At 42.0% G+C, this 27,746-nt stretch overlaps 1 protein-coding gene across 1 annotated transcript; it reads left to right on the forward strand.

Moving 5' to 3' along the window:
• On the forward strand, nucleotides 1-27,746 carry zgc:110329 (uncharacterized protein LOC550500 homolog). The gene is made up of 8 exons (XM_039012853.1): nucleotides 1-330; nucleotides 11,070-11,255; nucleotides 11,592-11,666; nucleotides 11,901-11,996; nucleotides 15,126-15,242; nucleotides 16,292-16,342; nucleotides 16,980-17,096; nucleotides 26,092-27,746. The coding sequence occupies exons 1-8, from the start codon at nucleotides 244-246 to the stop codon at nucleotides 26,455-26,457; spliced, it is 1,095 nt and encodes a 364-aa protein (XP_038868781.1). The 5' UTR covers nucleotides 1-243; the 3' UTR covers nucleotides 26,458-27,746.

Genomic DNA, 27,746 nt, shown 5'->3' on the forward strand with positions numbered 1-27,746 from the left:
GAGGGGGATTTGTGTGTGTGAGACAACATTTAACGGGAGTAGCTATTTGAAATAAATTAAAGCGTTGACGTCCTCGTGCAAAATTGAGACGTTTTGAAAATTAAATCCGATAATATAGTTGGCTAATTTGCTGAAATAGCTAATCAGTGCAGTGTTGTTGATATTCTTCTACTAGCATAGCTAGCTAGCTAGCTAACGTTAGCGTCTTGGCTAGCTAGCTAGCTTCTTCAGCTACCAAGCATTATGCCTTCATACAAAGAAGTGAGAAACAGCAACCGCTGCTATTATTTCATCAAATTCACCTTAAATGTCTACTCAATGCTGTTCTCGGTAAGTGTTGTTAATATGGACTTGTTGGTTTCAGGGACAGGGTTGGTGACCACTAGCTAGCTCTCAAGAACCCAAGCAGGAAATTGCCGTCTATTTGAATGGGCTAGGGGGACCACATTGTTGGCTGTCAGAAAACCACCACCTTTGTTTAGCTAGCTAGCCAGTGTAGTAGCTAGCTAGTATAGCTATCGGTATCTTCCTAGCTCGCTAGCTAACTCTCTAGTGCCAAATTGCTTGCCAGAAGATCGAATAATACCAAGGAAATATTACTGTGTGTACACGTTGTCTGATATAGTCGTTCATTTACCTCACTAGGCTACACTCTCCTTTCTGCTTTGTGGTACAGGGCAGGGCGTGGGGACTACTGAGTGATACAATGAAAGGGGTGGAGTGCGTCCTCTATTCCCTACATAGTGCACTACTTTTGACCAGAGCTCTATCTGGGTCCTGGTCAAAAGTAGTGCACTATATCGGGCATAGGGTGCCATTGGGACAATAACTGTGTGTTGAGAGTCCTTTACTACACTAGACTACACTCTTTCCTTTCTGTGTTGTGGTACAGGGCAGGGTGTGGGACTACTGAGTGATACAGTGAAAGGGGCTAAGTGGGATATTTTATTTTTGCTAGACATGTAATGCAGAGACATGTAATGCAGCCTGGTGTTGACAAGCCTCTTCTAGGTGTTCTGAGACATGTAATGCAGCCTGGTGTTGACATGTCTCGTCTAGGTGTTCTGAGACATGTAATGCAGCCTGGTGTTGACAAGCCTCTTCTAGGTGTTCTGAGACATGTAATGCAGCCTGGTGTTGACATGTCTCGTCTAGGTGTTCTGAGACATGTAATGCAGCCTGATGTTGACAAGCCTCTTCTAGGTGTTCTGAGACATGTAATGCAGCCTGATGTTGACAAGCCTCTTCTAGGTGTTCTGAGACATGTAATGCAGCCTGGTGTTGACATGCCTCGGTTAGGTGTTCTGAGACGTAGGGTATTTACAACATTGTAATTACAGCTTTTCAGGGCAGTAGTGGGTTACACAGGTAGGTCTAATTCTCTTAAAGTCCATGACATGCTAGCCTACATGACACATCTTTAATTGTGTGCGCTGTAGGCTTTAAGGCTAGTGACGCAGTTTACAGAGTATTAAAAGTATTGTTTGTCTGTTTAGAATGAGGGAATTTGCATCATGGATGTATTTTACAGCAAATAAGTATTTTGGGGGTGAATAAGCATAACTTAAAATGCTGCTGAGTCTACGGCTGAGCTTTCTAGTGCCATTTTGTAGTGAATAGCCTAGTTTGCTGAGTGTTTAATCTTCAATTAGGACACCATCTCATTGCACAGACTGTCACTGTCTACCAGTGTCACATGATTTGGGGTTTCTGACTCAGCCTTTTCAGGAAGGGCATGCAACCAACCCACCCACACGCAACACAGCACCATATACCTATCTCTGGGTACCATGTGGCACAAGTCACAGACTGTAATTTGCTTTACCAACTGTACTTTGGTGATAAGCGTTGCCTGCAGTAATATTGTTGTGCGTCCCCTATACCCTACATAGTGCACTACTTTTGACCAGTGCTTTATGGGCCCTGGTCAATTGTAGTGCACTACGAAGGGGATAGGGTGCCATTTGGACATGCTGTGTGTTGAGAGGCTTTTACTCTGAGAGTGAGGGCTTGAGATTGCGAGCCCCCTGTCCCATTGCTCCTAAGAGGGATGAACTGTACTCTCTGCTCTGCTTTGTCTGTGAAGATTATGCATTAACCCAGTAGGATGCTGCTATGTCAGTCTGTACTGTCATCCCACCACCAGGCAGAGAGGATGCTACAGCTGAAAGAGAGAAGGAAGGGGACTGGGAAAGTTAGTAAGAGATAAGGATGGGTGGCTTGGTGACTTTAGCTTGCTTTCAATTCGTTTTCTTGGCTATACATCAGTATAGAGCTGTGCGATATGGACAAAAGTTGCGATAAATTGCATGAATTGATACGATAAGTAGAATGATAATCTTCTAACATTAGTGTCTGTTTAAAAAAAAGATATCCTGTGAACTACTACTACCAGTTTGATGGTAGTAGCCATCAATTGTCCCATTAACAATCACCCATATTAGCAAACCTATTTCATTTTAAACATCACATTTCTCTAGTATAGGCTACATATCGTCATGAAGGACATCAGCAAAAATGCTTGGGATAAAATTGATCGGTATGATAATTTATGTAATAAAATTCAACCTAACCTTGATTAGTGACTCAGTGTTTAAGTGATGTCTTTATGAATGTATATGGAGTGCCAACGACACAGCGGTGGTGGGCCTGATCGCCGATGGTGACAAGCCCTGGCAGAGCGGTGCCAGGAAAATAACCTCAATGTCAGCAAAACTAAGGAGCTGATTGTGGACTATAGGAAACAGGGGGAGCGGGGGGTCAAAAGCTCCAAGTTCCTCGATGTGCACATCACAGAGGACCTGACATGGACCAATCACACCACCACTGTGGTGAAGAAGGCGTAGCAGTGTCTCTTCAATCTCTGGCGACTGAAGAAATTTGGCATGAGCCCTCAGATCCTCAAGAAGTTCTACAGCTGCACAATCATCTTGACCGGCTGCGTCACCGCCTCTACTGGAACGCTCTACACGGGGTGGTGCGGACGGCCCAATACATCATGGAGCTTCCTGTCCTCCAGGACATGTACAGTGGCAAGAAAAAGTATGTGAACCCTTTGGAATTACCTGGATATCTGCATAAATTGGTCGTAAAATTTGATCTGGTTTTTGTTTTTGTGTGCTTAAAATAATAACACACAGATTATTGTATTTGTCTTGTCTATATTGAATACATAATTTAAACTTTCACAGTGTAGGCTGGAAAAAGTATGTGAACCCCTAGGCTAATGACTTCTCCAAAAGCTAATTGCAGTCAGGAGTCAGCTAACCTGGAGACCAATCAATGAGACGAGATTGGAGATGTTGGTTAGAGCTGCCCTGCCCTATAAAAAACACTCACACAATTTGAGTTTGCTATTCACAAGAAGCATTGCCTGATGTGAACCATGCCTTGAAGAAAAGTGATTTCAAAATATTAAGAATTGTTGACTTGCATAAAGCTGGAAATGGTTACAAAAGTATCTCTAAAAGCCTTGATGTTCATCAGTCCACGGTAAGACAAATTGTCTATAAATGGAGAAAGTTCAGCACTGTTGCTACTAGAGGTCGACCGATTAATCGGAATGGCCGATTAATTAGGGCCGATTTCAAGTTTTGATAACAATCGGAAATCGGTCATTTTGGATGCCGATTTTGCCGGAATTTGTAATTTTTTAAAATATTTTCTTTCCTCCACACCTTTATTTAACTAGGCACATTCTTATTTTCAATGACGGCCTCGGAACGGTGGGTTAACTGCCTTGTTCAGGGGCAGAAGGACAGATTTTTACCTTGTCAGCTCAGGGATTCAATCTTGCAACCTTACGGTTAACTATTCCAACGCTCTAACCACCTGCCTCACGAGGAACCCGCCTGTTACGCGAATGCAGTAAGAAGCCAAGGTAAGTTGCTAGCTAGCATTAAACTTATCTTATAAAAAACAATCAATCAATCATAATCACTAGTTATAACTACACATGGTTGATGATATTACTAGTTTATCTAGCGTGTCCTGCGTTGCATATAATCGATGCAGTGCCCATTCGCGAAAAAGGACTGTCGTTGCTCCAACGTGTACCTAACCATAGACATCAATGCCTTTCTTAAAATCAATACACAGAAGTATATATTTTTAAACCTGCATATTTAGCTAAAAGAAATCCAGGTTAGCAGGCAATATTAACTAGGTGAAATTGTGTCACTTCTCTTGCGTTCATTGCACGCAGAGTCAGGGTATATGCAACAGTTTGAGCCGCCTGTCTCATTGCGAACTAATTTGCCAGAATTTTACGTAATTATGACATAACATTGAAGGTTGTGCAATGTAACAGGAATAGTTAGACTTATGGATGCCACCCGTTAGATAAAATACGGAACGGTTCCGTATTTCACTGAAAGAATAAACGTTTTGTTTTCAAGATGATAGTTTCCGGATTCGACCATATTAATTTTACATTTACATTTAAGTCATTTAGCAGACGCTCTTATCCAGAGCGACTTACAAATTGGAAAGTTCATACATATTCATCCTGGTCCCCCCGTGGGAATTGAACCCTGGTCCCCCCGTGGGAATTGAACCCACAACCCTGGCGTTGCAAGCGCCATGCTCTACCAACTGAGCCACACGGGACCACCATTAATGACCCAAGGCTTGTATTTCTGTGTGTTATGTTATAATTAAGTCTATGATTTGATAGATCAGTCTGACTGAGCGATGGTAGGTAGCAGCAGGCTCGTACGCATTCATTCAAACAGCACTTTAGTGCGTTTTGCCAGCAGCTCTTCGCAATGCTTCAAGCATTGCGCTGTTTATGACTTCAAGCCTATCAACTCCCGAGATTAGGCTGGTGTAACCGATGTGAAATGGCTAGCTAGTTAGCGGGGTGCGCGCTAATAGCGTTTCAAACGTCACTCGCTCTGAGACTTGGAGTAGTTGTTCCCCTTGCTCTGCATGTACTGCTTCGAGGGTGGCTGTTGTCGATGTGTTCCTGGTTCGAGCCCAGGTAGCGGCGAGGAGAGGGATGGAAGCTATACTGTTACACTGGCAATCTAAAGTGCCTATAAGAACATCCAATAGTCAAAGGTATATGAAATACAAATCGTATAGAGAGAAATAGTCCTATAATTCCTATAATAACTACAACCTAAAACTTCTTACCTGGGAATATTGAAGACTCATGTTAAAAGGAACCACCAGCTTTCATATGTTCTCATGTTCTGAGCAAGGAACTTAAACGTTAGCTTTCTTACATGGCACATATTGCACTTTTACTTTCTTCTCCAACACTTTGTTTTTGCATTATTTAGACCAAATTGAACATGTTTCATTATTTATTTGAGGCTAAATTGATTTTATTGATGTATTATATTAAGTTAAAATAAGTGTTCATTCAGTATTGTTGTAATTGTCATTATTACAAATACATTTTAAAAATTGGCCGATTTAATCGGTATCGGCTTTTTTTGGTCCTCCGATAATCGGTATCGGTATCGGCGTTGAAAAATCATAATCGGTCGACCTCTAGTTGCTACTCTCCCTAGGAGTGGACATCCTGCAAAGATGACTGCAAGAGCACAGTGCAGAATGCTCAATGAGGTTAAGAAGAATCCTAGAACGTCAGCTAAAGACTTACATAAATCTCTGGAACATGCTAACATCTCTGTTGACGAGTCTACGATACGCAAAACACTAAACAAGAATGGTGTTCATGGGAGGACACAATGGAAGAAGCCAAAAAAACATTGCTGCACATCTGAGGTTCGCAAAAGAACACCTGGATGTTCCACAGCACTACTGGCAAAATATTCTGTGGACAGATGAAACTACAGTTGAGTTGTTTGGAAGGAACACACAACACTATGTGTGGAGAAAAAAAGGCACGGAACACCAACATCAAAACTTCATCCCCACTGTAAGGAGGGAGGTGGAGGGAGCATCATGATTTGGGGCTGCTTTGCTGCCTCAGAGCCTGGACAGCTTGCTATCATCGATGGAAAAATGTATTCCCAAGTTTATCAAGACATTTTGCAGGAGAATGTTAGGCTATCTGTCTGCCAATTGAAGCTCAACAGATGTTGGGTGATGCAACAGGACAATGACCCAAAACACAGAAGTAAATCAACAACAGAATAGCTTCAACAGAATAAAATATGCCTTCTGGAGTGGCCCAGTCAGAGTCCTGACCTCAACCCAATTGAGATGCTGTGGCATGACCTCAAGAGAGCAGTTCACACCAGACATCCCAATAATATTGCTGAACTGAAACAGTTTTGTAAAGAGGAATGGTCCAAAATTCCTCCTGACCGTTGTGAAAGTCTGATCCGCAACTGCAGAAAACGTTTGGTTGAGGTTTTTGCTGCAAAAAGGAGGGTCAACCAGTTATTAAATCCAAGGGTTCACATACTTTTCCCACCCTGCACTGTGAATGTTTACATGGTGTGTTCAATATAGACATGAAAACGTATAATTGTTTGTATGTTATTAGTTTAAGCAAAATGTGTTTGTCTATTGTTGTGACAGATGACAATCAGATCACATTTTATGACAAATCTATGCAGAAATCCAGGTAATCCCAAAAGGTTCACATACTTTTTCTTGCCACTGTACACCAGGCGATGTTTGAGTAAGATCGTCAAGACTCCAGTCACACGAGCCACAAACTCTTCACTCTGTTACCATCTGGCAAGCGTTTTCGGAGCATCAGGTTCCGAGACAGTTTCTACCACCAGGCCATCAGAATGCTGAACAGCTAACACTAGCTTTCTCCCTGCACAGACATGCATCTCAGAGACTATCTGCAATTTAGATTATTATTATTTGCACTCTCCAGTCTCCACACATTTAACCCTTACACACAAACACACACAAACAAACACACAAGCACCCACACTCAAACTTGTTATTTTTGATGTTACACTTATTATTGTTATGATACATATTGACTAATGTACTGCATTGTTGAGGGAGCTAGCACACAAGCATTTCACTGCAACTTTTATACCTGCTGTAAACTGTGTATGTGTCGTGTCTTTGACTATGCCAGATTAATTGCTATGACATGCTATTCTATAAAATAATTTCTCCGTAATTAATATTACCTGATTGAACTAATCATGTAAATATGAATTAACTAGAGAGGGACACCACAAAATAATATTTATAGAGCTGTTATCTTTCGAATAAACTCTTAAAGATTTAGTAATATTTTACTAAATAGCAGTCACATTAATCGTCATTTTATTCAGTCTCATCTGAAAGTTGTAAGTCCTTGATTATCTGCAAGAATCCTGGCTAACAAGTTGAATCAGCAATACAAAATTGGGTTTAATTATTTATTTACTAAATACCTAACTAATCACACAGAATCACACATATACAATTAACTCATAACTTGATCACATATTACGTCATACAGAAAAACGTCCCTAGCGGGCGGAATAGATATGACAGCTTGTTACACAAAGGAAAGGGGGGCTGAGTCCTAGTGAAAGAGCGGGAGACTTGAACATAGGCGGGCTGTACTATCGTAAATACAGTATCTTATGCATTCTAAATTACCGCCCATTTGAAGAGGAAAATGCAATCAATATTTACTCTGAGCTGCGCTTCAGTAGGTTGGTGGTAGATGGCCTGTGTCGCCAACCTGAGTCCTCTGTCCTTTGAAGAATGTCTCTGGTAGTCACGGGAACACGTTGTGTGTATTAGACGGGATACTTGGACTGTCCTTCCGAACCTGCGTTTAGCTGTTGCTAACTCCAAGGCTAGGAGATATCACTTCTGTAGTGAATACGAGTTCAAAGTTCATACCATTCATAATCAAAGTCCATGCTGATGTTGGCTTCATCTATAGTGATTATCTGAACCATTCTGACACTGGATCGTCATCCTAGAGTACCCGGAACAGAAAGTTATATTCTGGTTCGTGGCTTTATATAGTGGAGGGAGAGGGGTGTGTCTGAAAAGTCTATTAACCCATGCCTCTTCACAGGGGCGGACCACTGTGAGCAGAGGAAAACGTATGAAAGCACAGATCTCTCATTTGGAAGCTAAAATTACATTTCACCTCTTCACAAATAATGTCATATTCAAACATTTGAATTAAACAACAATTCCATGTCAATCCGATATCTCTGACATTTAGACTTTCCACAGTAGAGTTTGTCATTCAATCCTTGATGAGAATGTGTCAGAGGGCAACCGAACTGACATAATATACCTTAAGTACCACCGCATATGTTCAGTTGGTCGAATTACCAGAATATAGTTCATTTCCCCCAACTTCTGATGTTACCCAGAATCTCTATGTTAACCCATGGGTTTCCTTATGTCACATCAGTTATAGTAGGGAGAGAGAAAAAGGGGGAAAGAGGTATTTATGACTGTCATAAACCTACCCCCAACCCAACGTCATGACATATGTGACAAATACAATTTGATTTGATTCGCCTATGGGGAAATCCCCCATCTCTATGAGTCACCATAGACAACCTTTGAGTGCTCGCTCCTTCGCTCGCTTTGTGTGCCCCTATAGTTAGGCCTCTAGTTGTGGATGTGCTGCCTGAAAGGTGGTAGAATAGAACGTCTTTAAAGCAGACTATTGAACAGATCCTAGTGCTCTCTGCCTCTTTTCTATTTGTCATATTTTAATTTCAAACCATAGCCTAGGCTAATGGATGAGTCAGCAGATTTAGATGGTGAGTCTATTTTACTCATCCAGTTACTTTATCAGTTAAATGTAACCCTGCCCCGCCATCACTCTCTTTCCTCCACCATTTTTAGTGAATACTCGTCATCCTGGAATCAATCAGCGGGTATAATGAATCGCTCTCTCTCGCCCTCTTAGCTCAGGAACGCTCAACTCCGTTGTCTTATATCAATGGGGAGTTGACTATTGATAACTGGTCTTGCAATTTGCTAGCAACAACATTAAGTCACCATCAGTTGATACTTGTAAAAATGTCTATTCTGATAACGCTTACCTGTACTTATGATTGACCTCTACAACCGTGCTCCTTTGTCTTGCTCAACTGGAGACGTAGCGGCCTTGATGTACTATGTGCTGGGATTCAATTGGTACATGCACATTCACGCTGAGTTGTGCAACACAAATTAGGGAAAAGTCGGTGGTTGTCGTCAATACATTTTTTAATGTGGAAGGACAACAGTTGTACAGGTCAAACTTAGATACCGGTAGGCATTTTCAGAATTTACATTTTTACAAGTAACGACTGATGGTGACTCAATGTTGTTGTTAGCAAATCGTGCGACCAGTTACCACTACTCAACTCCGCCTCGATATAAGAGAACGGAGTTGAGCGTTTCTCAGCTATCTCCCTCGCTGCTTTCTCACCCTCTCTCACACTCCATGACTCTCCCTCTCACCTCACAGGAAATTGCAGTCAATTTCATGTTCAATTTTCACCCCACCTTTCTGTCTGTAGCTCTGTCTCTCTGCCTGTCTCTCTCTCCCTACGTCAGCCATACTGCTGCTGAGTATGAACTAGTACAACATGTCAGGGACTTCCCCCGCTTAGATTTTTATTCTCACAATTCTTTCTAACTTCTTTCGTTAATCCTTTTTCCTTTCAGCACTGCCTCCTCTGCCGTGTTCAGATGTAATGCCTTGGCTTGTGTTCCCCCAAGAGCTCCCCTGGCCCACAGCCATGCAGGAGCACTCACTGTTAATGAATGCTATTTCTCCTTGTCTGTTCAATCTGCTTTGTGTAATTTCACACAGTTTTGCGTGTAGGTTTCCTTTGGGAAGGAGAGAGTCAGTCGACTAATCCTTTGAGAGAGTATGTGTACTGTGTAGCCTATTTGCATTGCTTCTTATCAGTCTGAAGTTTGTTCTTTTGTAAGATGATGGGTTTGTCTCCAGTGTGTGTAGCCTCCTTCTTACGCTACACTACAGTGGATGACAGAATGAATGAGAAATTGGGCAACCGCTATGAGTGACTTAAAGTAGGCCTACATCTTTTGAAAATATCCACTGGACACAGACGTCATTTTAACATCTAGTTTTGATTTACATGTTGAGTTGTCAACTAACGTGAATTCAGTGTGAAATCAACCTACAATTTGACCCTATTTTGAGTGAAGTTGGGTGAAAACAATATGAAATTCCCTTACGTTGATGACTTTTTGCAAATAGAATCAGTATTCCACGTTGATTCAACTGAATTTTTGCCCACTGGGTAGGGACATTTTCCGGTGTTGGGCGGGGTGGTGCTGGCAGTCGTGAATGTACTAAAGTAGGGAAAGAGTGATGAGGCTTGCTCTCTTAGTGCAGATTGTCTCTCTTCCTAATTGAGAATCAATAGGTAGGCCTATGGGGTTAAGATTGTTTGTTGCAGAAAGAAATGACTATCATTATGAGTCAGTCTGCATTCCAAATGGCACCATATTCCCGACATAGGCTAGTGCCTTTATAGTCCCTTTAATTCACTATAAAGGGAAAAGGGTGCCATTTGGGATGCAGACAACGTGAGATCCACCCTGCCATGGTTTTGAAAGCTCTCAAATGGCACACCAGGAGGTAGTCAAGTGGGGTTTGTTTGATGCTAACAAGGCTGATGCCATAACAACACAGCAGCTAGCCTAGGCATAGTTCTCTAACCACCATCTCCTGTCGTCATTTGCCAACTTTAATTTGGGCAGCAGCCAGGGTGTGTGCAGGAGCACCAGCACTAAAGCCCTTTGTGTTTCCTAATTGACTACAAGGAACAAGGAAAATGGGTCGTATCTTCAGGATGCTACCACTAGAGAGGAAGACATCCATGGCGCTGGTCAAAAGAAGCGCACTATATGGAATAGGGTACCATTTGGGACTTATCCATGCTATTTTGAAGAAGTCCATGTTATTTGACATCAGCTATGAGTTTACAACACAATCCAAGGGAAACGGTAGCTTTGAACATGCTGATAGCTTTGAACGTTGCTTGCTTGGTTAGGCTTTCTATGCACACTGCTATCATGAAATTATGCTTATTCAGAAAGATGGCACACTGCAGAGCTCTGACCATCTCACCCCAACCCCTACCCTCTCTTCTTCCCCCTCTCCCTGCCTCTCCCTCTCTCTCTCCCTCCCCCAGCTCCTGGGCCTGTGTGTGTTGTGCGTGGGGGTGTACGCGGAGGTGGAGCGTCAGAAGAACCGTACTCTGGAGGGGGTGTTCCTGGCCCCCGCTGTGGTGCTCATCCTGCTGGGCCTGGTGATGTTCACCGTCTCCCTGGTGGGCATGGTGGGCTCCCTCAGGGACAACAAGACCCTGCTACACATGGTGAGAGAGGAGAGGGATGGAAGATCGAGAGAGGGAGGGACGGAAGGGGGGATATGAGGAGCGATGGAGGTTAGGATGGAAAAGAGGAGGGATGAAGGAAAGAATAGGAGGGTTGAGAGATTAGGTAGAGGAGACCCAAGGTATATGGAGCGAGAGGGAGTGGGAGGAGGAAGAGGAGGGGGACAAGACAGGACAAGGGGACTCTGCTGACTGGGATATGTCAGTCAACTTGAGGATGGTGTTTCCTATCTCAGCCCAGCAATCTCTGGTCCCTCTGGCTTGATGTGTACATGGCATGCTAAGTGCATTCTCTCCCTCTCTCCATCTGTCTTCCAGTTTTTGTGTGTCCTGTGTGTGCTACTGTTCCTGCAGGCTGTGGCTCTCATCGTTGCGCTCATCTTTGAGAAAAAGGTCAGTTCTCTCTCACTCACTCACTCACTCACTCACTCACTCACTCACTCACTCACTCACTCACTCACTCACTCACTCACTCACTCACACACACACACACACACACACACACACACACACACACACACACACACACACACACACACACACACACACACACACACACAGCTGTAACACGTGATGGATGAAGAATTTCATAGCTTATCATCCCCCTCTTTCTCTCTCTCCCTGTAGACATCAGCCCTGTTCCAGAGCAGTATACGAGAGGGAATTAAACACTATTACGATGATCTGGACTTCAAAAACATCTTGGACTTTGTGCAACAGAAGGTAAGAGGACTGATTCCCTTTTCATTATCAGAAGCAACAGACAGGAAATAGTGGTGTGTGTGTACTGAATGAAGAGGCCACTGACCGTTTTTTATTTAACTAGCCAGGTCAGTTAAGAACAAATTCTTATTTACAATGACAGCCTAGGAACAGTGGAAGAACACATTCTTATTTACAATGACAGCCTAGGAACAGTGGAAGAACAAATTCTTATTTACAATGACAGCCTAGGAACAGTGGAAGAACAAATTCGTATTTACAATGACAGCCTAGGAACAGTGGAAGAACAAATTCTTATTTACAATGACAGCCTAGGAACAGTGGCTTAACTGCCTTGTTCAGTGGCAGAACGACAGATGTTTACCTTGTCAGCTCGGGAATTCGATCTGGCAACATTTCGGTTACTGGCCAGACGCTCTAACCACTAGGCTACCTGCTGCCCCACTGGGCACACACCCACACATTACCCACTGGGCACACACCCACACATTACCCACTGGGCACACACCCACACATTACCCACTGGACACACACCCACACATTACCCACTGGGCACACACCCACACATTACCCACTGGGCACACACCCACACATTACCCACTGGGCACACACCCACACATTACCCACTGGGCACACACCCACACATTACCCACTGGGCACACACTGGTTGAATCAACATTGTTTCCAAGTCATTTTAATGAAATTACGTTAAACCAACTTGGAATAGACGTTGAATTGACATCTGTGCCCAGTGGGTAGGGTTGCAAAGAGAAGGTATATTACTGTAAAATGTATATGTTTACCAGTAAACTACCAGGATTTTCAAGGATTATATGTAACCTATCACAAGACATTTAGTGGCCCTTTTGGGTACTTCACATTATCACAGGTGTCTGTAATTATCTCTGGCCTCTCTCTGACCTTATCACATGTAAAATATAAGTTATTTTTTATTTATTTCACCTTTATTTAACCAGGTAGGCTAGTTGAGAACAAGTTCTCATTTGCAACTGCGACCTGGCCAAGATAAAGCATAGCAGTGTGAACAGACAACAACACAGAGTTACACATGGAGTAAACAATAAACAAGTCAATAACATAGTAGAAGAAAAAAAAGAGAATCTATATACAATGTGTGCAAAAGGCATGAGGAGGTAGGCAATAAATAGGCCATAGGAGCGAATAATTACAATTTAGCAGATTAACACTGGAGTGATAAATCATCAGATGATCATGTGCAAGTAGAGATACTGGTGTGCAAAAGAGCAGAAAAGTAAATAAATAAAAACAGTATGGGGGTGAGGTAGGTAAATTGGGTGGGCTATATACCGATGGACTATGTACAGCTGCAGCGATCAGTTAGCTGCTCAGATAGCAGATGTTTAAAGTTGTTGAGGGAGATAAAAGTCTCCAACTTCAGAGATTTTTGCAATTCGTTCCAGTCGCAGGCAGCAGAGAACTGGAAGGAAAGGCGGCCAAATGAGGTTTTGGCTTTAGGGATGATCAGTGAGATACACCTGCTGGAGCGCGTGCTATAGCTGGGTGTTGCCATCGTGACCAGTGAACTGAGATAAGGCGGCACTTTACCTAGCATAGCCTTGTAGATGACCTGGAGCCAGTGGGTCTGACGACGAACATGTAGCGAGGGCCAGCCGACTAGAGCATACAGGTCGCAGTGGTGGGTGGTATAAGGTGCTTTAGTAACAAAACGGATGGCACTGTGATAAACTGCATCCAGTTTGCTGAGTAGAGTATTGGAAGCTATTTTGTAGATGACATCGCCGAAGTCGAGGATCGGTAGGATAGTCAGTTTTACTAGGGTAAGTTTGGCGGCGTGAGTGAAGGAGGCTTTGTTGCGAAATAGAAAGCCGAATAGATTTGATTTTGGATTGGAGATGTTTGATATGAGTCTGGAAGGAGAGTTTGCAGTCTAGCCAGACACCTAGGTACTTATAGATGTCCACATATTCTAGGTCGGAACCGTCCAGGGTGGTGATGCTAGTCGGGCGGGCGGGTGCAGGCAGCGAACGGTTGAAAAGCATGCATTTGGTTTTACTAGCGTTTAAGAGCAGTTGGAGGCCACGGAAGGAGTGTTGTATGGCATTGAAGCTCGTTTGGAGGTTAGATAGCACAGTGTCCAAGGAAGGGCCAGAAGTATACAGAATGGTGTCGTCTGCGTAGAGGTGGATCAGGGAATCGCCCGCAGCAAGAGCAACATCATTGATATATACAGAGAAAAGAGTCGGCCCGAGAATTGAACCCTGTGGTACCCCCATAGAGACTGCCAGAGGACCGGACAACATGCCCTCCGATTTGACACACTGAACTCTGTCTGCAAAGTAGTTGGTGACCCAGTTGGTGAATGATAGTTGATAGTTATGTGATAGTTATTATGATAGTTATGTGTTCCATTTTCAATCAATTTGACAACATTTCTAGAAACATGTTTTCACTTTGTCATGATGGGGTATTGTGTGTAGATGGGTGAGAAAATAAAATGTATTTAATCAATTTCTGAAGGCACTGTATATGAATACTTTAAAAAAAAATAGTTATTTAAATATAAATTACCAACATTACGATAGATTGCCATAGATTTTCTATTAAAGCTGCAATATGTAACTTTGGGCAACACGACCAAATTCACATAGAAATGTGTGTTATGTCCTTTTCATTGAAAGCAAGTCCAAGAAGCGGTAGATCTGTTCTATGTGCTCAATTTCTATGCTTCCCACTCTTTAAGTTTATTTTTTGTACACCAGTTTCAAACAGCTGAATATACAATATTTTTGGTTATGGAAAATATATTTCACAGCGGTTTAGATGTTACAATGATTCTCTACACTATGCATTACTTGTTTTGTCACATAATCTGAAATTAGGTGAAATATTCACATTTTTGCATCCAGCAAATGGCAAAGCGATTTCTGCATAGTGCATCTTTAATTGCCAAAAGTACTGAAGATTCTGATAACTTTGGTAAATTACCGGTAGTTTTGCAGCCCTAACTGACATGGATAGAGCATGATTGATCTAGTAAAAAACAATAGACTTAACTGATTTATTATTAAACCTCTCTCTCGCTCTCTCTCGCTCTCTCTTGCTCTCTTGCTTTCTCTCTCTCTCTAGTTCTCTTGTTGTGGTGGGGATGACTACAAGGACTGGGGTGTCAATCAATACCATTTCTGCAATGGCACCGGGCCACTGGCCTGTGGTGTCCCTTATACATGCTGTGTCCCCCACAAGGTGAATGCTAAAACCGTTCTCCACTCCTCTGCTTTTCACCTCTTATCTAGACTGTGTGTGAATGAATGAAAGGAGCTCTGAAAGTTAGGATCTGATAACACATGAACCTTATCCAATATTATACCTGCCCTCCCTATCAGCCTATTAGTCTCTCACATCTCTGGGGGAGACATGTTTCTGTGGATCTCATTTAGTGCTCATCCAGGCTCCCCACGCACAGAACTGTATGGCAACAAGGGACCACTTTTTTAGTGGAAAAAAGATCGGAATTGGGCTGGCTGTGTGAATGCAGTGACTGGAGGGATCCATGTTCTGCTCACAGTAAAGCCTCTCTCCACCTGCCAGTACTTCCCCTGGCCTCATGGTGCATTACTAGGTAATTAGCGCTGGCTGAGTTGGTTACAGTGAAATGTGTAAAGCCACGCAGGCACAGGAAGAGACCCCGAGACCTCAGCGTCAGTGGAGAGAGTGGGAGCTAATTCAATTAATTTACTGAGCTCATGATTCATTCTCTCCCTGTCTAACTCACGCTCTGGCTTATCTCTTTCTGCCCTCTTTTTCTCTCACACTTAGTCTTTCTCCCTCTCTCTCTTCCTCTCCCTCTCTGTCTCACTCTCTCTTCATCTATTCCTCTCCCTCTCTCTTCCTCTCTCTCTTCCTCTCCTTATCTCTTCGTATCCTTCTCTCTTCCCCTCTCTCTCTCTCTCTCTCTCTTCTGCTCTCTCATCCTCTCCTTCTCTTTTCCTCTCTTTCTCTCTCTCTCTCTTGCTCTCCTTCTCTCTTCCTCTGTCTGGTCTGTGCCCACGCAGGGCAACTCCAAAGCACCAAACAGCTATGAACACAGATTAGGGGATGTCCAGCTCTTTTTGTGTGTGTGTGTGTGTGTGTGTCCAACGTGCGTAAATGTATTTTTAACTTGGCCACTACAAGCATATCTGACTTAGGAAATGTTTGTAGTTTTTTTTCTTCTTATCTTTGCACAGAAGAATGGACAATACATGAATCCTCTTCTTCATAATCTTCATCTCTTCCTGACTCATTTTTCCCAGGTGGGAGAGGTTGTCAACACTCTTTGTGGTTACAAGACTCTCAGCCAACAGGTAAGGGTAAAATAAGTTGCTATATTCCACTCCTATTAGACTGTGACCCCCCCCCCCCCCCCAGTGTTCTGCTCACTTTTTGGCCTTCATTAGTCTGTGGAGTTTGTCATTCTGCACAGTGACAGAAGTTACGTCCCAATGGCACCCTATTCCCTACATAGTACACTACTTTTGACCAGGGCCCGCATCGGGACGCATTCGGAGATTACAAAAGGGAAAAGAGCAGCAGCAGGATCATTTACTTTCATGGCCTCAAAAAAAAAAAAATCTCTAGCTGCAGCATGCTGAAAATAAGGTAGACTAATTGAGTCACAATATATTGTGCCAGCTGGTAGTGGCTGGTGTTGTTGTGATATTGATTCAGCTGTCTCTGTTTTCTGTCCTTGAGATGTTCTCACCTCCATATTTTGGGGAATAGTTTATTAGTTTTCAAGGCACAATATTCGTTTGTCGTAGTAGATAAAAATAAAAATAAATCATTTTCTATTGTTCATGTTAGCATTGTAGTGCCTCATCATCTGTGAAATTACTGTCTTTCTGATGACATGTATTTAAAACAAAACTACAATCAGTCAAATGCATCTCATGTATTGTAGTCTCTCTTTCATTCTACCTGTCCTCTCTCTTTCTCTGTCAGCGTGAGCTCCTGGATGAGGTGATCCATGTGCGGGGCTGTATCCATGCTGTCAACCTGTGGATGGGAGACAACGTGGGAGCAACTATTGGACTCTGCTGTGCAATAGGGCTGCCACAGGTCAGTCACAGACACAGACAAACACCCAACACACACGCGTGCGCAACTGCCTCCAATCAGAGAACCACCTTACCTGACCCAGGTGTGTGTGTGTCTAGTCACTCAGTCGCCTCATGCCTGAGAGGTTTCTCACAGCCTCCTAGCCAGTCTGTCTCTGTCTGTCCACCATTCGTATTTTGTCTTCCGTTCACCCAGATCTCAACAATGGACGTGTTCCAAATGGTATTCTATACCCTATATAGTGCACTATCCTTGACTAGGGTCCATCCTACATGTATCTTAGCCAGCTTCCACTTCATGATACCTCTGTAGTGCTTTCATAACCAAGAAGCAGCTGGATGATTTTATTGTGTTATAAAGTCAGTTGTAATGGATCAGGGTTTGTTGTTTACTATTATTATCCATTCACTTTGATTGTGTTTTTGTCTAGTTTACAGCTTTTGTCTGTGTCTGTCTGTCTGTCTGTTTTTTTTTTTTTTTGAAGGGGGTGGATCAGCTTTAATATTGCGGATAGATTCTTGCTTCTATCAATGTAATTATCTGCATCATTTCAACATTTTTGGGAAAATATATATATCCATATACAGTTGAAGTCAGAAGTTTACATACACTTAGGTTGGAGTCATTCAAACTCGTTTTTCAACCACTCCACAAACTTCTTGTAAACAAACTATAGTTTTGGCAAGTCGGTTAGGACATCTACTTTGTGCATGACACTAGTAATTTCTCCAACAATTGTTTACAGACAGATTATTTAACTTATAATTCACTGTATCACAATTCCAGTGGGTCAGAAGTTTACATACACTAAGCTGACTGTGCCTTTAAACAGCTTGGAAAATCCCAGAAAATGACGTCATGGCTTTAGAAGCTTCTGATAGGCTAATTGACATCATTTGAGTCAATTGGAGGTGTACCTGTGGATGTATTTCAAGGCCTACCTTCAAACTCAATGCCTCTTTGCTTAACAAATTGGGCATCAAGACGTCAGAAAAAAAATTGTAGACCTCCACAAGTCTGGTTCATCCTTGGGAGCAATTTCCAAAGGCTTAAAGGTACCACGTTCATCTGTACAAACAATAGTACGCAAGTATAGACTCCATGGGACCACGCAGCTGTCATACCATTCAGGAAGGAGACGTGTTCTGTCTCCTAGAGATGAACGTACTTTGGTGCGAAAAGTGCAAATCAATCCCAGAACAACAGCAAAGGACCTTGTGAAGATGCTGGAGGAAACAGGTACAAAAGTATTTATATCCACAGTAAAACGAGTCCTATATTGACATAACCTGAAAGGCCGCTCAGCAAGGAAGAAGCCACTGCTCCGAAATCGCCATAAAAAAGCCAGACTACGGTTTGCAACTGCACATGGGGACAAAGATCGTACTTTTTGGAGAAATGTCCTCTGGTCTGATGAAACAAAAATAGAACTGTTTGGAGGACAAAGGGGGAGGCTTGCAAGCCGAAGAACACCTGTCACGTTCTGACCTTAGTTCCTTTTTTATGTCTTTATTTTAATTTGGTCAGGGCGTGAGATGGAGTGGGCATTCTATGTTTTGTTCTGTATTTATATTTCTATGTGTTTGGCCTAGTATGGGTCTCAATCAGAGGCAGGTGTCAGTTGTTGTCTCTGATTGGGAGCCAGATTTAGGTAGCCTGTTTTCTATTGTGTTTTGTGGGTGATTGTTTCCGTTTCAGTGTTTGCACCATTCGGGACTGTATCGGTTTTCATTTGATTCTCTTGTTCTTTTTTTGTATTCATTCTCGATTAAACATTTATTATGGATACGTACCACGCTGCATTTTGGTCCTCCTCTCCTTCCACCAACGAAAGCCGTTACAACACCATCCCAACCATGAAGCATGGGGGTGGCAGCATCATGTTGTGGGGGTGCTTCGCTGCAGGAGGGACTGGTGCACTTCACAAAATAGATGGCATCATGATCATGAGAGAGGAAAATGATGTGGATATATTGAAGCAACATCTCAAGACATCAGTCAGGAAGTTAAAGCTTGGTCGCAAATGGGTCTTCCAAATGGACAATGACCCCAAGCATACTTCCAAAGTTGTGGCAAAATGGCTTAAGGACAACAAAGTCAAGGTATTGGAGTGGCCATCTCAAAGCCCTGACCTCAATCCTATGGAAAATTTGTGGGCAGAACTGAAAAAGCGTGTGCGAGCAAGGAGGCCTACAAACCTGACTCAGTTATACCAGCTCTGTCAGGAGGAATGGGCCAAAATTCACCCAACTTATTGTGGGAAGCTTGTGGAAGGCTACCCAAAACGTTTGACCCAAGTTAAACAATTTAAAGGCAATGCTACCAAACACTAATTGAGAGTATGTAAACTTCTGACCCACTGGGAATGTGATGTAAGAAATAAAAGATGAAATAAATCATTCTCTTTACTATTATTCTGACATTTCACATTCTTAAAATAAAGTGGTGAGCCTAACTGACCTAAAACAGGGAATTTTTAGTAGGATTAAATGTCAGGAATTGTGAAAAACTGAGTTTAAATGTATTTGGCTAAGGTGTATGTAAACTTCCGACTTACATACATAAATTAAGCAAAAAATGAAACGTCCCTTTTTCATGACCCTGTCTTTCAAAGATAATTTGTTAAAGTCCAAATAACTTCACAGATCTTCATTGTAAAAGGTTTAAACACTGTTTCCCATGCTTGTTCAATGAATCATAAACAATTAATGAACATGCACCTGTGGAACGGTCGTTAAGACATTAACAGCTTATAGATGGTAGGCAATTAAGGCCCAGGGTCCCTGCTCATCTGTGTGAACGTGCCTTAGGCATGCTGCAAGGAGGCATGAGGACTGCAAATGTGGCCAGGGCAATAAATTGCGATGTCCGTACTGTGAGACGCCTAAGACAGTGTTACAGGGAGACAGGACAGACAGCTGATCATCCTCACAGTGGCAGACCACGTGTAACAACACCTGCACAGGATCGGTACATCCGAACATCACACCTGCGGGACAGGTACAGGATGGCAACAGCAACTGCCCGAGTTACACCAGGAACACACAATCACTCCATCAGTGTTCAGACTGTCCGCAATAGGCTGAGAGAGGCTGGACTGAGGCTTGTAGGCCTGTTGAAAGGCAGGTCCTCACCAGATAACACCGGCAACAACGTCGCCTATGGGCACAAACCAACCGTTGCTGGACCAGACAGGACTGGCAAAAAGTGCTCTTCACTGACGAGTTGCGGTTTTGTCTCACCAAGGGTGATGGTCGGATTCGCGTTTATCGTCGAAGGATTGAGCGTTACATCGAGGCCTGTACTCTGGAGCAGGATCGATTTGGAGGTGGAGGGTCCGTCATGGTCTTGGGCGGTGTGTCACAGCATCATCGGACTGAGCTTGTTGTCATTGCAGGCAATCTCAATGCTGTGCGTTACAGGGAAGACATCCTCCTCCCTCGTGTGGTACCCTTCCTGCAGGCTCATCCTGACATGACCGTCCAGCATGACAACGCCACCAGCCATACTACTCGTTCTGTGCGTGATTTCCTGCAAGACAGGAATGTCAGTGTTCTGCCATGGCCAGCGAAGATCCTGGATCTCAATCCCATTGAGCACGTCTGGGACCTGTTGGGTCGGAGGGTGAGGCCTAGGGCCGTTCCCCCCAGAAATGTCCGGGAACTTGCAGGTGCCTTGGTGGAAGAGTGGGGTAACATTTCACAGCAAGAACTGGTAAATCTGGTGCAGTCCATGAGGAGGAGATGCACTGCAGTACTTAATGCAGCTGGTGGCCACACCAGATACTGACTGTTACTTTTGATTTGGACCCCCCCTTTGTTCAGGGACACATTATTCCATTTCTGTTAGTCACATGTCTGTGGAACTTGTTCAGTTTATGTCTCAGTTGTTGAATCTTGTTATGTTCATATCAATATTTACACATGTTAAGTTTGCTGAAAATAAACGCAGTTGACAGTGAGAGGACGTTTCTTTTTTTGCTGAGTTTACATACATATACATACATACCCATATATATATATATATATATACAGTGGGGCAAAAAAGTATTTAGTCAGCCACCAATTGTGCAAGTTCTCCCACTTAAAAAGATGAGAGAGGCCTGTAATTTCCATCATAGGTACACTTCAACTATGACAGACAAAATGAGAAAAAAAATCCAGAAAATCACATTGTAGGATTTTTTATGAATTTATTTGCAAATTATGGTGGAAAATAATTCCCCACAAACCGTACCACCCCTCCCCCAATTGGAGTAAACTAATAAACAATACACTTAGGCTTTTACCTTCAGCTCATACATATTATACACATTTTACAGACACAATCTATTTTACAATAGTTATATTTTGTTTGTTTTTAGTCCTCTTCTATTTCTGATGTCCATCCAGTTTGATTTCTAATTGGAACTGTGCTCTTTCACAACATTTCTGAACCTATATACATTTTACAAACCCGATATGTTGTACATTGGTTATCTTGTTATTAGTCCTACCCTTCAGCTCCATTCAACCCCTCCCATCTATCTCTTAACACCATCCATTTTGGATTTCTATTTGCCATATATTTTTCAACTGTGTGGTGTTGCTTCACAAAAGTTCTGAACCTTTCTATTCTCATAGCTTCTACAGATTGTAAATTAAAGATAAACATTTTTGCTAAAATAATTATTATATTATTGATCGATTGACTATGATTTTTCAAATTACCCAGTATTGCTATCTGCAGCGTTAGTTCTAGGTAAATGTTGCAATTCTTCAGCCATTCCTGGACCTGTGACCAAAAATAAGTTACATGTGGACAGGACCAAAATATATGATCTAATGACTCTGCCTCCTCAAAGCAAAATCTGCAGAGCTGGGAAGATTGTATCCCCCATATATATATATAACATTCTATTGGTTGCAAGATTCTGGTATAATAATTTAAATCGAAAAATTTGAAGTTTTGAATCCGGCGTTGTTTTGCGTGTCAATTCATGGACCATGTGCCATGGAATCGGTACATCGAAAATCTCTTCCCAACTATTTTGCAAGGTATATGGCTCAGCTGTCAATTTTTTGGTCCTTAAATTAAATTTCTCTATGTTTTTATTTATCACAATTTTCTTTAACTATTTATGGTCTTTAATGCAGGGCCAACAGACAAGTTCCTTACTTTTTCCCCCTTCTACTTGCCTCTTCCATTTTTGTGATAATGATGTAATTAGTTGGTTGTAATTTTGGGTAGAGCAGACTTTTCCATGTCTGTGTTAGCTGCATCTGTGACGTAACTTCACCAGTCTTATTTATGATATCATTTACAAAAATTATACTTTATTATCGAAAAATACATGTTTTTTATTAATTAGTATATTTGAGTTTAACCACAATATTTGTTGTATTATTTGTTCTGTCTTTTCAGGTGGATTAAACTGAAATTGCAACCAACTTTCTAAGGCTTGTTTAGAAAATAACGATATTTTGGAGTTGATTTCGTTTTCAAATAACCGATAGTGAGCAGTTGTAACCTGAATAAAGGGAAAAAGGCCATTCTTGAACATGGGGTGAGACAGTCTTACTAATTTACTAGAGAACCATTTTGGATTTAAGTATAACTTTTGTATGATTAATGCCTTTAGTGAGAGGTCTAATGCTTTAATATTTAATCATTTCTGGCCTCCGAATTCATATTCATTATATAAATAGGCCCTTTTAATTTTGTCTGGCTTGCCATTCCAAATGAAATTGAATATTTTTTGTTCATATAATTTAAAAAGCAGGTCACTAGGTGTAGGCAAAACCATAAGCAAATAGGTAAACTGTGATATGACTAAAGAGTTAATAAGGGTGATTTTTCCACAAATAGAAAGGTATTTTCCTTTCCATGGTAGCAAGATCTTATCTATTTTTGCTAACTTTCTATTACATTTTTTTGGAGTGAGATCATTTCTTTCTTTCAGGCTATGTATACCGAGTATGCCCACATCCCCGTCAGACCATTTTATTGGTAAACTACACAATCATGTAAAAGTTTAATTTTTTTGTGATCCAATATGAAATATAGTATACTTATCATAATTTGGTTTTAATCCCGAGAGGTTAGCAAAAGTATCTAGATCCTCCATGAGACTGTGGAGGGATTCTAATTGTGGTTTTAAAAGAAAACATGAATCATCAGCGTACAATGACACCTTTGTTTTTAAGCCACGGATTTCTAATCCCTTAATATTATTGTTGGATCTAATTTTAACAGCTCACATTTCGATGGCAATAATAAATAGATATGCCGATAGTGGACAACCTTGTTTTACTCCTCTTGACAGTTTAAAACTTTCTGAGATGTAGCCATTATTTACTATTTTATATCTAGGGTTACTATACGTAACTTTAACCCATTGTATAAGAGATTCTCCAAATTGAAATATTCTAGGCATTTATATATAAACTCTAGTCGTACTTTATCAAAAGCCTTTTCAAAATCAGCTACGAAAACCAGGCCTGGTTTCCCCGATATTTCATAGTATTCCATTGTTTCCAGTACTTGTCTTATATTACCTCCAATGTATCGTCCATGTAAAAAAACCTGTCCGAGTAGGATGAATAATATGACAATACCTTTTTAATTATATGCACCAAGCATTTAGCTAGAATTTTTGCATCACAACACTGAAGTGTAAGAGGCCTCCAATTTTTAAATGGACTGGATCTTTATATATACCACTTGGATCCTTTCAGTAATAATGAAATCAGACCTTGTTGCGTGTCCCATAATCTACAGTTTATATAGGAGTGGTTAAAACATGCTTATAATGGTCCTCTGAGTACATCAAAAAAAGTGGTATGCATTTCTATGTTGAAGATTGAAAAAGAATTTGGTGCGTTTTTCCCGTATTCCATCCAGTTCGCTTAATTTTTATAATTTATTACACTGGATCTTTCTAGAATAAGTTCCTCCATTTCTTTTTCCTCCATCATATTCTGTGCCACTATGGTACAGTTTTTATTGCTATCTAACTGTACTGTTAGTCCTTCAATTTCCTTTATTAATATAAATTATTTTGATCTAAATTGCTTTTGTTTTATAGATGAGTACTGAATTGCATGGCCTCTAAAGACACATTTAAAAGTGTCCCATACAGTAAGGGGATCTGCTGTACCTATGTTATGTCTGAAAAAGTCAGTTATAAATTCTTCTGTCCTAGTTAAAAACAAGTTATCATCTAGTAGGCTTTGATTACATTTCCAATATCCTCGCCCACGTGGAAATTCTGTAAGAGTAATATATATGCCAATTATGTGGTGATCCGACCGCATTCTGTCCCCTATCAACACTTTTTCAACTTTTGGTGCCAGAGAGAATGACATAAGAAAGTATTTAAAACCATATTACAATCCCCCACCATAATAATAGAGTCTAGTTTTGCTTGTAGAGTTGATACATTCTTATATATATCTTCAAAGAAGCTTGGTTCATCATTATTTGGACCGTATAGGTTAATAAGCCATATCTGTTTATTGTCCAATAACATATTTAAAATAATCCATCTACCTTGATTATCTGTTGTCTGTCTGTCTCTAACTTATTTTGTCCCCCCATCCTCTCTTCCTCTCCTCTTTCTCTTTCATCCATTCTCTCTATTCCATTTCCTACCCCGGCCTCACTCCTCTCCTGTGCTGTGAAAGTTTTGCAGCCAGACTTCTATGCGAGCCCCCCTGGAGACGTGTAATAACACCACATACTGAGTCTGCAGCCGCTGCACTATTAGGTCATGAGTCCAGTAGCAGACAGACATGCAGTCCAGTATCAGATATTCCAGTCCAGTATCAGACAGACAGTCCAGTAGTAGACAGACAGTCCAGTCCTGTAGCAGACACAGTCCAGTCCTATAGCAGACACAGTCCAGTCCAGTAGCAGACAGACAGTCCAGTCCAGTAGCAGACAGACAGTCAAGCCCAGTAGCAGACAGACAGTCAAGCCCAGTAGCAGACAGACAGTCCAGTCCAGTAGCAGACAGTCCAGTCCAGTAGCAGACAGTCCAGTAGCAGACAGTCCAGTCCAGTAGCAGACAGGCAGACAGACAGATAGTCCAGTAGCAGGCAGATTGTTCAGTCCAGAAGCAGACAGTCCAGAAGCAGACAGTCCAGTCCAGAAGCAGACAGTCCAGTCCAGAAGCAGACAGTCCAGTAGCAGACAGACAGTCCAGTCCAGTACCAGACAGTCCAGTCCAGTACCAGACAGTCCAGTAGCAGACAGACAGTCCAGTAGCAGACAGACAGTCCAGTAGCAGACAGTCCAGTCCAGTACCAGACAGTCCAGTCCAGTAGCAGGCAGTTCAGTAGCAGACAGACAGTCCAGTCCAGTAGCAGACAGACAGTCCAGTCCAGTAGCAGGCAGACAGTAGCAGATTGTTCAGTCCAGAAGAAGACAGTCCAGAAGCAGACAGTCCAGTCCAGTAGCAGACAGACAGTCCGGTACACCAGGGTTCAGTAGACCACAGACTGGCTGCAGAAAACTTTCTCAAATGGAAAAGGAAACTGGGGGTTCTTATCAGGCCAGCTCAGGTGAACTAGTCCATTTTTAAAGCACTGGGGAATGGACAACAGCACGCTCAAGTTGACTTGCCCAGGCATAGCTCACCTTGGGACCAAAGTAAGATATTACTTAATTCAAAAGTTGGATATTTGTGTGCCTCTGCAACTTTTGTAGTGTCAGGTACATACAAGCACATTAAACACACACATGACAGTGCATTATATTTAAGTACATAGTTACATGGTCCTTGTATCTCCAGCTGTAATATTTCCACCTGGCTGTGGGTACCAGTCCCTATGGGCCCTGGTCAAAAGTAGTGGAATATAAAGTGAATAGGGTATCAGAGTCTAACCCTAACTGGTCTCTCTGGTCCTCTATGTTCCCTCTCTCTCCAGCTGATGGGCTGTGTGGTGTACTAGTCCCAGTGTCAGAGTCTAAATGCTACTGGCCTTTCTGCTCTGTTCCCTGTGTGTCTTTCCAGCTGATGGGCATCATGCTGAGCTGTATGTTCTGGAACCTTCTGGTGGAGATGAGTGAGTCCATGGACATGGTGGACTTCAAGATCCTCAAGAGGGCTGGCTTCGAGTACAGCGAGCTGGACCTGGCTGGTGCTGGCTGCTGCCTGTGTCTGCCCAGAGATGGAGGCTACCTCCCTCTGCCAGCCTTAGATCCCATCTTGTCTGACCCTGACCTAAAGCCCATCCCCATCCGGGTCCAGCGGCCCCTGCCCGTCCAGGTCCATAGGCCCCTGGCCCAATCCCTCCAAGACCTCCAGCTATCTGGGCTTAGACTGGATGAGGTAGACATTGGGCGTAAGCAGAATAAGCAGAAAAGAAGGGAATATTGATTTGTGAATTTCCTCAGTTGTTTTGTTGTTGTTTTGGTCACTGTGTTTGTTGAAGGACAGGTTAGACCTGGTGTTCTATTTGGTGATCAAACCAATCAATGGTCATTAACTGACAGGATTACAGGTTATAATGGTCCCGTTCCTAGTTGACTCATTGCAGATGCATGCCAGATCTCAATTCCTGGATAGGTGTTTAACATATCAGCTATCCGCAGCATATGATATAGCAATCTGATTCCCGACTGCTCAGTCGATGATGTGGCACACAACAATTGGTTGATGCGATGCATGTAGTTGGTCTGGAAGCGACCAGAGGTATGGCACTTTGGCAAGGCATTATTGGCGCAATCTTTTTCCTGTTTTTATTTTGAAATCCAAATATTTCAAAGAACAAGATGCTGCAGTGGCTTTTAGGCACCCCTTTAAGTGTGTCGTTTTTTTGTTAAGTTTTTAAAATGTAACTTTCAAATGGAGCTGCCGTCTCTGCATTATTTAAATATTTCCTATCATTTTGTTCCAGGTATTTTTGGGGGTTTTGATTTTGAGCTTCGTCTCAAATGCTGAAGTTAAAGCATACCTCAGGCTATATTCAAATGTAGCCCAGTAGTCAGAAGAAGATTTACGTCATGTATATTTACTATACAGACTTTATGAAATGATCAGTTTGAGATGATCATTCTAGTCAGAGCAGAGGAATAGTCAGTCTTGTCTTGCGTGTCTGTGAAGGATGTGTAGCCTAATGTTTCTTTTTTTAGTATGAACTCTTCGATTCCATTTGTACCGGTATGTATGCTATGAACTGCCTATTCAGGAACAACGTGGGAAGCATGTGTGTTTTGTATTTTAATGAAGTTTTTAAAAAACAGTTTACAGCTCTTTTAGGGTCTCATCAGGGGTTTTCAGTCTCTTAAACAATTTCCGCCATATTTATTATACTTAGCAGTTTTGGTACAAAACCAACATTATAAGAGATAAAACAAATCCAGTCCAAACAGGGGCGGACTGGGACCAGGGGCAGACTTTTCCCCCTTGAGGTCCCCATTGTTACCCAGATAATGATCATTTTGTGCAAAAATAAAAAAGTTACACAGGCCCACTGGGCTAAAAATGGACCAGCCCATCTGGCATTTGCCCGAATAGCCAGATGGCCTGTCCGCCCATGAGTCCAAATTATATCAATCCATGTTTAGCTAGGATCTTTTTTCATATCTGATTTATTTTAGATTAATCTTAGCTCTGGCCTTGTATAAACACTACTGTCATTGTCAATAAAGCCGTTTTGAACTTGA

The sequence above is a fragment of the Salvelinus namaycush genome, chromosome 18 (genome assembly GCF_016432855.1).
Source record: "Salvelinus namaycush isolate Seneca chromosome 18, SaNama_1.0, whole genome shotgun sequence".
NCBI lineage: Eukaryota > Metazoa > Chordata > Actinopteri > Salmoniformes > Salmonidae > Salvelinus > Salvelinus namaycush.